The following is a 13,208-nucleotide window of genomic DNA, read 5'->3' on the forward strand; positions in this document are numbered from 1 at the left end:
GCTTGTGTTTGCAGCCTATAACATTTTCAAGTGAAACAACATCGGGAGTTGTGTTCTAAAATATGCTAACAAAATTCAAAATGGCTAAAGTACCTTGTGTTCTACATGTGGTACAGTGATCTCAACAAAACATAATCTTATGTATTCATTAAGATAAATGTCAGAAAACTAATGTGTGAATGCCAGTAGCCAGTTTCATGAGGAAAATTACATTCTAAAGTGATGATGTGTATCCAACTGTGTCACTATGTCACTTTTCAGATTTTCAGTGTGAACCATTCTTAATCTGAATTGATTCCCTTGGTATAGCGGATGCTCTTATTAGTTTTCTTCACTTCATCTTTCTTTTCATCATTGGACTGATTCCTTGGATTTATGGTTAAAATTTTATTTTATTTATTTATTTATTTATTATTACTACTATTATTAATTTATTTTACTATTAATGATTTTAAGATATGGGTAATGAAATTCAAAATTTAAGGCAATGGTGAAGCCAAAATTGTTTTTTCTTACTATCATTATTGCATAACTTTGTGCTCTTATCTTTCAAAAATCAAAATCTCTTTATTTGCAAATGAGGTGTCTACCTTGGTGGCAAATGGTACACTATAATACATTATTGTCAAGCAATAAATTTTAAATTAACAAGAGAAGAAGAAAATTTTCCTAGAATACAATATTATACAATTTACGCTAACAATTTTTTCTATTAAACACACAGCTCATCCTTAATAAATTTATATTGTTTACAAAATTCTACTTATAATATCTCCTGTACTTACAAATATAGTCAACTCATATACAGTATGTGGAATTACTTCAAATAATACTATACAACTGGTATAAGATTAAAATTTACATTGCATTTAATTATTTATTTATTTATTTATTTATTTATTTATTTATTTTACCCATTTTGGAACCTAAGTAGCATAACGACCCTCTGCATCTTAACCAGAGCCCCTTTTGCCACCACTTTTCAGAGTTCCTGAAGGGCCTTCACATCTACCATAGCGGTCCCAGGGCCCTCGAAGTCCCCACTGTACTTCACCCCTACAGGCAATCCCCTACTTCGGCTGTCCAAACTCCATAGACCAGGGGATGGAATTAATTTATTCACACACATTTTTTATTTACAATAACCTGCACTGGTTGAATGCCCTCTTAACATTTCATTTATTTTCTCTGTTGCTGTTTATTCTCTTCTTGAATATCTGTACGGATTTTGTAAAAGGATCAAACACTACCCCTGGTAAACTGTTCCACTCCTTCACGCCCTTCCCAATGAATGAAGATTTACCCCAATTGCTTCTGCTAAAATTCCTTCTAATTTTATACTTGTGGTCAGTTCTGCTGATATAATTATTTTCCAACTGAAGCCTCTCACAGATTTCTCCCCATGCTTCTTCTCCTGTATAGGCTCTATATAATCCTATAAGTCTAGTTTTCTCCCTTCTCTTACTTAAAGTTTCCCACCCAAGTTCCTCTAACATTCCTGATACACTACTTTTTCTCCTGAAATTCCCTGTTACAAATCTTGGTGCTTTCCTCTGCACACTATCTATTTCTTTTATTAGGTATTCTTGGTGAGGATCCCAAACACTGTTTGCATATTCCAATAATGGACGAACCATACTTAAGGGTATACGGAAAGCAATTTTGGAGGGAAAAATCAAAAAAAGGTTTTTTGGTTGTTATTAAACTTTGGAATTTCCTCTTTAAAATGACATATAAATCTTGAACAAATAATGTATAGAAGCATTTTAAATTATTTTTTAAAAATTTATTGTCTTACGCACGGCGAGTATTCTGCCATGGCATGGCGGATGACTTATTGTCAACATTTTGACGTTTCATTATTTTTGTGCATATCGTGCTGATCTAGGAATTATTTCTTTGTTTGAAAGTAGCGTTGTCTTAGATTATTGTATGTTAGTCATATTGTAACAGCTTACATTATTGATAGTCCTTTGTTTGCTGTTTAGCAACAGGTTGGGCCACGTTTTTTCGCAAGATCTTTCTGTGAGTTTATGTAAAGTTTGTGGAAGTTATGCCTCGATTTTCGAACAAAATGTTAAGGAAACGTGTGGCGAAAGATGAAATGTCCTTCTTCAACTCTGCCAAAACCCATTGTTTAGAACCTCCACGATGTGAAGCAGGGCCGAATACACCTAACCTAATAAACGTGAGTGAAAATATTTCTGAAACCCCATCTGATAAGACGGATGCTGGGACTGAGCGCTCATCTAATAGAAAACTGAATGGTGTCCAACAGAAATACGATAACTTTCGTACTGGACGTCAAATTAACGAAGTGATAGATGTATCGATTTTATCTGATATATTAAAGCATAAATTATGTTGCAAAGAGTGTGGAAAGTATGGAATTTCCTTGAAAACAAAGAGACATATTGGCCTTGCTACTGACTTAGAACTTTCCTGTGCTTGTTGTTAATACAGTGTCAAGTTGTTCAATTCCTCAGCTATAGATAGTTTACAACAAGACAAGAGCCTTTACACTATAAATATTAGATTAGTTTATGGCACTCGGTCATTAGGGAAGGGCAGAGCAGCAGGTGGGCTCCCGAACAGCAAATATTATGTATTCTATAGACATGGAGAGACTAAGATCATCTGAAAATGCTACCAAGTACATCAGGAACTGTGGAAGAAACAGGAGAGCAACCAAGAAGAAGCTTCTTGATGAATTGCAAGAGGATACTGATTATCTCAGCCATGCACCAGGCATGCATTGATGTTGAAACTTTGGAAGCGATTTCCCACAAAGTAACTTTTTTCCTGCAAAAGGAACATTATCTCAAAAACTATTACAGATATCACTATGAAATTTTCAGTACTCCTTTGTAACAGTATGCCATACATTCTGAAGCAATATAAACAAACATATTGCAAAATTTCTGAGGCAGGCTGGAAAAAATTCAGGAGAATATTAGCAAAAAATTTTGCATTATTAAAAATATATTTTTTTTCCAAAAAATGATCTTTATTTTAATGATATTAGCATCAGTACACAGCTAATATGCCTGTTTATAATATATAAAATTTTCAAGAGTCTGCGTCAAACAGTTTCTGAGAAAATGTTCCTTAAAGGTGACGTAAATTAACACTGTGAAGATAGGGCTTTCCGTATACCCTTAAGTAACTTTTTTCTTTTAATTCTTTGTTGCATCCTTTAAGTAGCCTCATTATGACATGTAACAATCTGTATGCTTTCCCAACAATGTCACCAACATGACCCTTCCAGTGCAAATTACTTTCAAATCTCACACCTAAGTATTTGCACTTGCCATCTTTTGGGATAACTACCTCATCCAAAGTATATTCAAATTCAGTTTTAAAGCTCCTGTTTGTAAATGTTGCAACAGTTGATTTGTCTCCATTAACCTTCATATTATTTTCTTCAGCCCATTGTTGGATACTCTCAAGGTCCCTTTGTAATTCTGAACAATCCTCAATGTTATTTTTTTCCCTATAAACAATTATGCCATCTGTATACAATCTTATTTTTGATGTTATATTGTTCCCTAAATCATTCACGTAAATTAAGAAAAGTAACGGACCGATTATACTACCCTGTGCAATTCCCTTCCAGACTTTCTCTTCCTGTGATATACCGTATTATTTCCTACTTTGACTTTCTGAACCCTTGAATTTAGAAATGTTTTTATCCAACGTATAACCCTTACGTCCAATACTATTCCCTCCAATTTCTTTAATAATATTCCATGTTCCACTCCATCAAAGGCTTTAAGATCTATGGCTATGCAATTTAACTGGCCTCCTGAATCCAGCTGATCTGATATGTTCTACTGAAATCCCACCAGTTGTACTCACAAGAAAATTTCTTTCTAAATCCATACTGGGTCCTCATGAACCAATTTTTATCATCACATATTCCTCTGATGTACTTTGCTATTAAACTCTCCAGTATTTTACAAACTATACCGGTCGGGCTTTTTGGTCTGTAATTCTCTGGTTTCCTTTTATCACCCTTTCCTTTATAAATTGGTATTATTATAGATTCCTTCCATTCCTTTGGTATTACACTATTATTTATGACATAGTCAAAGAGAAATTTTAAATAGGGCACTATGTACCACCCCATTGTCTTTAATAACTCCTCGGTAATTTGATCACTTCCTGCTGCATTTCCTTGCTGAAGCAGTTGGATTTCTCTGAAAATATCTTCATTTGTGTATGAGAAGCTTCTTGTTTCCCTATGTGTCTTACCCTCTCTATCTTCTGTTACAGTTTCCAACTCCTGACAATCTTCTATTGAATCTCTGAATTCCCTACTGGCTCTGATTTACTTTAGAGTTTAATAGCAAAGTACATCAGAGGAATTTGGGATTTGCTTTCTCAGTATCTGTTAAATAGTGTTCATCCCCTTCTCCCACCATTGTAGGAATTTGGATTCCTTTTCCTTTTTGATTCCTAATATATGAATACATCTTTTTCCATTTCCCTTTGTGGTCATTACCCTCTTGAAGTACCGGTACGCTATTCATAAAATTCTCTTTTGCTTCCTTTTTTCACTCTATTCAGTTCCCTCATCAGCTGCTTTCTAGTTTCTCTATTCTTCCTACCCTCTTTGATTTTCCTGTTTACTATTCTACATTTTCGTTTTAATTTTCTTATTTCCCTTGTATAATAAACAGGGTCTGAGGTCATTTTACCCTTCTTAACAGGTACGAATCTCTTCTCTCCTTCCCAAATGATTCCTTTAAATTTAGCCCAATGTGTATCCACATTACTCCCTTCACTTATCCAACAACTGAATTGTGATTTAAAGTAAGTCCCAAATTCATCAACTTTAGTTTTTCTGTATAATTTCTTGTCTTGTGTGACCCTCTTATTAAGCATTTTTGGTACGAGTCCTACATCCATTATTACAGCCTTATGGTCACTTATTCCTTCAATTACCTCAGTTTTATCAACAATTTCCCATGGTTTAACCAAGAATACATCTAGCAAGTTATTGAGACAAGTCAGTTCTTGTACTTGTGTAAATCCTCCCTCCCAAACTAACTTATTTGCCAGTTTCTGCTCATGGGCTTCACTTGCAGCTCCATTCCATTCAACTTCAGGCAAGTTTAGATCTCCCCAATTATTACCATATCATTATTATTGTTTTTATGAGTATAATCTATTATTTTCTCAAATATTTCCATGTCTTTTTCCTCTCTTCCAGGCCTATATGTTCCTATAATTCCCACCTCCTTCATATTATCACAAACTAATTTTATCCCTAATATTTCATCCCTTTCATCAGTAAACCATTCATGTGAACACTAAGTTTCCTTCACCAGAATAAACACCCCCCCTCCCCCCTCCCATTTTATCTCCTCGGTTTCTACGATAGACTGTATACCCTTCTAGAAATAACTATCTATTACCCACCCCGTCTCTCAATCACGATTCCACTTCTATCACCACATCAGTCTCATAAGATTCCATCAACGTACCAAATTTTAATTGTTTATTTAGTACACTCTGACAGTTTACCAAGAGCAATCTCAGACCCCCTTCCTCCCTAAAACTTGACTGTTGCAATTGGGTAACATTTGACTCATGAGTTGAGAACTTTCCTTTTCTTTTCTTTACCAAGCTCGATAGCTGCAGTCACTTAAGTGTGGCCAGTATCCAATATCTGGGAGATAGTGGGTTCGAACCTCACTGTCAGCAGCCCTGAGGATGGTTTTCCATAGTATGCCACTTTCACACTAAGCAAATGCTGAGACTGTACCTTAATTAAGGCCATAGGTGCCTCCTTCCCATCCTACACCATATGACATGTCTGAGTCAGTGCGGCATAAAACAAATAGAACAAATTTATAAGCTGAAAATCTTGATATACTTGTTCTTTTTCTGAAGAAGACAACATTCTAATATTCCTACAATCTTATTCAAGTTATATTCTGATAATACACAACAGTTTTGCTTAGAAATTCTATGGTTTAGATAGCCTATATTTGAGAACTGCTATCCATACTGTATCCATAGCTATGTGGAACTGGCTTGCAAAATATTTCTGTCAAAAATATTTTTGTTCTAGTGTTAACACTTCAACACATTAAAGTAAAATTTACTTCACTAATGCACCATAATTATTTAATTTATGATACTGGCAGACCAATAGACTGAAATAACACTACATGTAAAAACATGAGAAAATTTAGCTGCTAGGTGGCCATGATCATTAAGGCATCAAATCTTTAGAGTTAGTGGTTTCGAGTACTGAGAAAAAAGAATTCCGTATCAGTATTGGCCAGCAGGGAAGGAGAGATGATTGTATACAATTCTTAAACATTAAGATTGTGTGCCAAAAGCCTGGATTCATTTCAAAACATCTCTGCAGTGCTCATATTGAGTGAGGGCATACTACGCTGTTGATGGCAATTTGTCCTTCGGATAAGGAACGTTAAGCCTTGAGCATATCTCTTGGTGTTATTAAACAGAAGTAGGGCTATGCTCCAACACTGGGTTTCATCCTCTCTCTACATCAGGGCCTCTCAGGGTGCATGCGCGTGGTGCATGCACTGTGCACGGTGCAAAAGACGACTTGGCTTGGTTGACCAGAGTGCAGACCCCCCACTCTTCGATTTGGAGCAATAGCGCTTACTCTCTCTTTCCTCACGCCTGTCTCGCTTGCTCCGCCTGTCTCCCTCTGCCCCACTTGCGCCGTAGCGCTCCAAATCGGGGCTGAGTTGAGCCGAGTAGAGCCGAGCTTAGCCGAGTAGCCCAGAGACGAAGCGTTGATCCGAGCCATGCTGAGCGACACCGATGCACAGTGCACGGAGGTCTTGCGTCTCGATCTGCACGTGTGAGATTTTGGGCGTTTGAGAGGCCCTGCTCTACATCATCATCATCATCATCGTCCCATGCTACACGGCACTAATATATGCAGTCATCACACTCTACACAGAGCACATACAAACACATAATGAAATAACTAACTTCTTGACCAAAGATGGTGTACACAAATAAAGGAAGATCGTAAACCATCCATCATAATGACTAATGGACTTGTAACCAAGTGCTTTGGCATTAAAACACACACATAAAGAAATGATGAACTCTTCTGTGCACAGCAAAATGTCAACATGCAGCCGTGAGTACCAAGAATTGTCTGTTACCATGGCAGATGTTCAGTGCAAGCTGTGCTCATCTGAAGATGAAGGTTAAAAAATTCCTACCTAATGATAATCTATAGAAAAATAACTTTAAAGTTTAATCACTGGTTAGGGCACACAGAGAAAGGAGAGATAAAACTGATGAGGGAACAGGGTGGTAGAATAATGCCCATAGTATCCCTCGCCTGTCGTAAGAGGCGACTAAAAGGAGCCCCAGGAGCAAATTTAGGAGTGTGGGTTGGCAATCACGGGGGGCCTAAGCTGAGTCCTGGCATTGCTTCCACTTACTTGTGCCAGACTCCTCACTTTCATCTATCCCATTCGACCTCCCTTGGTCAACTCTTGTTCTTTTATGACCCTGACAGTATTAGGTTTCTCGGGCCTACTGAGTCTTTCATTTTCATGCCCTTCATGGCCTTTGTCTTCCTTTGGTCGATACCTTCATTTTTTGAAGTGTCAGATTCCTTCCATTTTTCCCTCTGATTAGTGTTGTATAGAGGATGGTTGCCCAGTTGTACTTTCTCTTAAAACAATAATCACCACCACCACCACCACCACCACAACCCATCTCTGAAGAAGGTAGCATACGAAGTTTGTTCTTGTACTAGATTCAAGATGAAAAGGCTAAGCTAGTGTATTAATAAATTAGATGACAACTGTAGAGTTAATGTGAGTAGCAACTTCATAGTTCTATCAAAAGAACTGACTTAACTGCTTGACTAAGCATAAAAATAAAACTGTATTTAGATTCTATTTTCTGTTCTGTGTAAAGGTGCTAGGAGTAAATCCCCATATTTCACCTGAACACTGTGACAGTCATAGAGCTTACATTATTAGATACTGAACAGCCAGCTTGACAGCTTTTCTACAATGCCATCATTCCACAGTTATGTGGGTCGTCAGAGCACCAAGGTTCAATTTATGGTTTGGCAAGGGGTTTAAGATAAGATGCTCTTCCTACTGTTACTTACTAAGTGAAAATCTCACCTGAAGTCACTGGGATTCAAACCAAGAACACTCAGTTTGGGAGTCATGTGGCTAGACTACTGCACCAGTTCCTCCTTCCATTGATTTACATGAAGAAAATGCATATTATGTTGGAATTTACTGCCACAAGCACTACAATATAATTTTATCTAGAAAATAGGATTAAAATTTTAATGTTCTTTTGAGGGGAATCCTTCATTATTAATTTGTGGATTGATACGTATACTGTTTGATTATTATCAGTGCATCTCAATAATACAAACCCCTCATGGCGCTCCAGTCCCAATGGGCCTTGACCTACCATGCGACTGCTGCTCAACCCAAAAGCCTGCATATTACGAGGAGATTGGTGGTCAGTGCAGTGAATCCTTTTGGCTGTTATTCTTGGCTTTCTAGACCGCGACCACTATCTCATCATCAGATAGTTTCTTAACTCTTCTTACATAAGCTGAGTAGACCTTGTACCAGCCCTCTGATCCATGTAAAAATTCCTGACCACATTGAAAATTGCACCTGGCAAGAGGCAGGTTCATTATCCCTTGACTGTGGGGCTTACCTCACAAATTCAAGAATTATTAAATTGTGGGTTCACTCCATTTATATAGAAAGCAAACACCACTAAGAAAAATGTAAGAAGAGAAAGCTTGTAGGTTTGTGTGACTGTTTGTATCATGATGATAATTGCAGGACCTCCAGTTTAATGTGAAATCTGAACCACAGGCACATGGCTTTTCATTTAAAAACTTCACATGCATTGCCTGGGATTTGAATCATGGCTGACTTAGTGAGAAGCCGGTGACTGCAACTCTTATCACAACCCCACAGAGAAAAATATTTCAAATGTAAATTATCAATAAAACTAAAGCAGAAATAAAATGAAAAATATAAAGGGGAAGAAAGAACACAAACAAAAACAGAAATTCCTTAACCTCTTCCTTCGTATTTTTTTTCTTTTCCATCTCCAAATTCAAAAGAAACTTATGTCATATTAAATGGCTGTTGAAAGGATCCAAATACTTAAGTGTGCAGGCACATATTTAGAAACTTCTTTGGGAGAGAGGATAGGGGGTAGAATACAATCATCTGTCGATGCATAAGTTTTGCAAATTTGGAATATACTATATATTTAAATCCTAAATTTACAGATACATGTCAGGACACACGAATTACAACTGAATGAAAATTGTGTAGTGATGATCTTAGACTGTGATCGGTTGCTGGATGTTACCGGTCCACATGGCAATTATACTTTTGTTGACTGGAGTTTGAAGTAGTGCTGTTGAAGTATTGAACCAAAATTTTGCCAGGTCTTCTGAGGTCTTCCATGCCCCATGAATACCAGCTACTTTATCTTCAAATAGTAACTCAAGGAATCCAAACCTCTTGGGATGTCTCACTATTTATCCTAGATATTAAATTTTTCTTTTCTTTTTTTAATTTCTATGTCCTTCCTGAATCTCTGCAGTATTTCATGATTTGTTATGTGGTATGTTGTTGGGTAGTGCTAAGTGAACTCTTATATCAGCTGTTTAATTCCAGTATAAATTACATATATCCTTATCATCATTTCCATTTTCTTTGAGGATGTGTATCAATTTAGAAAGATGTACATTTTGAAAGGCCTTTTCATAATCTATGAAGCAAGCAATTTACATCTTGACATCTTTGAAATAAAATCTGTATACAAAAAGCGCTTCTCTGGTACCAAAGGCATTCCTAAAGGCAAATTGAGTATCAGACACTTGTTCCCCCCAATGACGATGCATGCGACTGAATAATTTTGAGAAAGATTTCTAACAAGTGACTCATTAGGCTTATAGTTCTATAATCCCCACTTTCCTTGGTACCATGTTTCTTAGGAGTAGGGATGAAGGTGGAATGTAACCATTCTTGAGGAATTTTACCAGTGCAGAGTTGTGTGATGATGCTAATGGTTTTGTCATCAAACATTCCACATCCCACGAGGACTCAATCAGGTCCTGGTGCATTCCCATCCTTGCCAAATTTTATTGCTTTCATAACCTCTTCCTTAAGAATACTATTTATTTTTTGAAAAAGTTTGATTTTCTTCTGAATACTCTCACACACAAAAGAACATTCAGGATAGTCACAAACAACTGCACATAAATTTAAGACAGATTGTGGCACATCACTTCTTGACAGAAGAAAATCTTGAGGAATATGTGCCATGTTCGTTGTCTGCACAAGAGTCAGACTCTGTTGAACACTTTGAGGCACATCTTCCTCTTCCACCTCATCACCACATGGCACTCAAGCTTTTCTAAAGCAATTTGCAATGATTTCTTATTTCATTGATCTCCATGCAGCACTGAACATCTGCATTGCTCCCAGTATGTTGACATTACATTAATGTCTCTCTGAGGCAATATTATACAGGAAATTGTCTTTAATTTGTGTTTTACTTACAAGAAATTAAACCTACATAATGATGTACTTTGTAACTGAATAAAATATAAATTTGTTTTAACACGTTGAGTGCCGAGCCGATTGTAGCACACTATTCCACTGGTGCCAGGCTTGTTTTTGAATTGCATTCCGCTGGTGCCAAAGCAATTGTACGCGTTGTAGTCTGTTTATATAATCTTGGGATATATTTATATGATGTACTAAGTAAATTTTATCTCACCATACCATGGTCATGTGTGACGCCATATGGTGTCACATCAATTTTTAGGAAAGATAAAATATAGCGTGACGCCATATGGTGTCACAGAATTTTTTGACATGGAATGTCCAATACGAATTTCAAATACAAGATATTTATTTGCTAATTCAAATTAACGCAATATTCATGAAAACCTAATAAAATGCAAAACAAGTACTTATATTACATTACATATTGTTGATAACAGTTTTCTGATAACTCTAAACATTGAAAATATGCGTCTCGGCTCGCCCGAGTTCTTGTTACTCGTTGCAATTTTTCAAACCTTATTGGCATCGTTGTTCAAACATCGTCCTTTGTACATTTGTTTCATGTGCTGTTTTCATATTTACGTTTTGCACATCTGATCGGAAAGTTAAGGGGAACGCGCTAACCTTACGCTACCTGGCTGCTGGCGCAGCTCGACGCAGCCCGGTTGGTTCACGTCCGCTGCTTCGCTCCTCCCTACCTCTCCGCCACACCCCGATACTCCCGCGGCACTTCTAATTTTATGACTATTTATTTGTTCAATTTTGGCGTTTAAACTTGCGCTGGGTACAGCAAGTTTTCTACTGTCTCCCACGAATATTCCTACCAAATTTCAACCGAATCCGAGTGTAACACATGTATGTGTTCCCTCGTAAGATTATTACCAATATCTTCCATTTTTTTATATTTTTGCACAACTATATAAACTGAGTGATAATACGTACGTAAACGAGGAATAAACAATGCCTGGCGGGCTTTCACCTGTGACAACGACCACAGGCCACTCAGTGGCTTCGGAAGAATACTGTGGCGCCATGTGGTGGCATACAGTAAAAATACATAGCTGGAATAGACCCTGAAGTTCGCCCTTCACGTAGTACCAATTTTACGCGCATAGATGTCACAGCTGATTATCTACGGCGCATCGCCTGAAACTCAACTGTGCCGCCATATGGCGTCACGCCAACTCTGATTTCAAGAACGGTGTGCCGCCATATGGCGTCACGCCATCTCAAATTTGAAGACCACCGTGACGCCATATGGCGGCACGTGGCACCCAACGTGTTAAGAAATGCATCATATCATCACATGTTGTTCGGTAGGCAACCCACTGATCAGAATTGTTATGCGGTCTGCTTACCCTCCCCTGATGTTTATAATCCATTTTCTTGTGTTATAATTAGTGTGCTGTCTGGTGTCAGCTGCCTAGGAACGTGTTGTGCAAAATACCCAGCGATTAAAACAGGATGATTTTCAATTATATTTTGAAAAATTTAAGTTAAAGATAGGCAAAAGTGCTAAATATAATTCATTTTACTGAAAGTTCAAAATTTATTAAAATGAAATATTTTAACACACAATAAATAGGGAAAGGGGAAGGGGCCTAAAAATAATTTTGTTATTCTGAACATTTTGTTATATTTGCATTTGTTACAGCGATATTTAACTGTACAATTTTATCTAGAAAATAGAATCTAAATTTTAATGCTTTTTTTGAAAGAAATCCTTCATTATTTATGATCCTATAGATTAATAGGTATATGAAGAGTTGTAGATTGTCGTTGTCCTTGAGTGCCTTTACTGAAAAGACCAAATGTTTACAGAGCACTGTGTCTTTTTATTACAGATTTGATCAGATTTGTTACTTTCACGGACCTGTCTCAGTCTCATCCTTAGCTTTGACAATATGAAAGTGACTGAGGTGTGAGCAATGCTAGTAATGCAGCCAGTCGCTTGTTATGGATGGTGTAATCGGTGCGTGCATTTCAGTGGGCTTGATGGACTGATATGCAATAGCAACTTCTAGCTTTGTGAGGAAAGCAATGGGAAACTACATCACTCCTCATTTCCCTACTATGCCTCTTCACTGACACCTAAGCCATTTACCACAGCTGATGGCAGATCTGTTGAGGATCAAACCAGCCTTCAGGATGAATTCTCAACATACATATAAATTAAATGTTCATTGTTATACGATTATACAGAGAGCACCAGTTTGATCAGTAAATTAATTCAGCTTGTAATCTGAAGTACTCTTACATAAACTGAACTTATAGGCAGATATATTTTTAGGTAGACTGTGCACCAGCTCGACTCTCCTCCCCTCTAGTTACATGCTGGAATTTATGGTAAAAATCAGTTTCATTACAAAGATATAGGCAGTGATTAGTAGAGGAGAAACTAGTCAAAGGTACCTACCCTTTCTTTACGAATCTTGACAATTAGTACAACAACCAACACAATTAAGATGAGGACAAAAATGATGACAGCTGCTATCATTCCAACATCTGGACCAGGTTTATCTGAAACATAAATGATGCATAACATATATTATATACTAGTAAGATACCCGTGCTTTGCTACGGTATTATACTGAAATTTACAATTGAATGCTTATTGTTTTATATAAA

The 13,208-nt window shown here is 37.0% G+C and overlaps 1 protein-coding gene across 1 annotated transcript in view; it reads right to left on the reverse strand.

The window, feature by feature from the left end:
* The window catches only part of LOC136866089 (vascular endothelial growth factor receptor 2), a 254,837-nt gene that overhangs the window by 101,667 nt on the left and 139,962 nt on the right, over positions 1-13,208 (reverse strand). Inside the window, exon 11 of the mRNA XM_068226603.1 lies at positions 12,997-13,100. Within this exon, the coding sequence (XP_068082704.1) occupies positions 12,997-13,100 (104 nt within the window). The remainder of the gene's footprint in view (positions 1-12,996; positions 13,101-13,208) is intronic.

This window comes from Anabrus simplex, chromosome 3 (genome assembly GCF_040414725.1).
Source record: "Anabrus simplex isolate iqAnaSimp1 chromosome 3, ASM4041472v1, whole genome shotgun sequence".
NCBI classification, from domain to species: domain Eukaryota; kingdom Metazoa; phylum Arthropoda; class Insecta; order Orthoptera; family Tettigoniidae; genus Anabrus; species Anabrus simplex.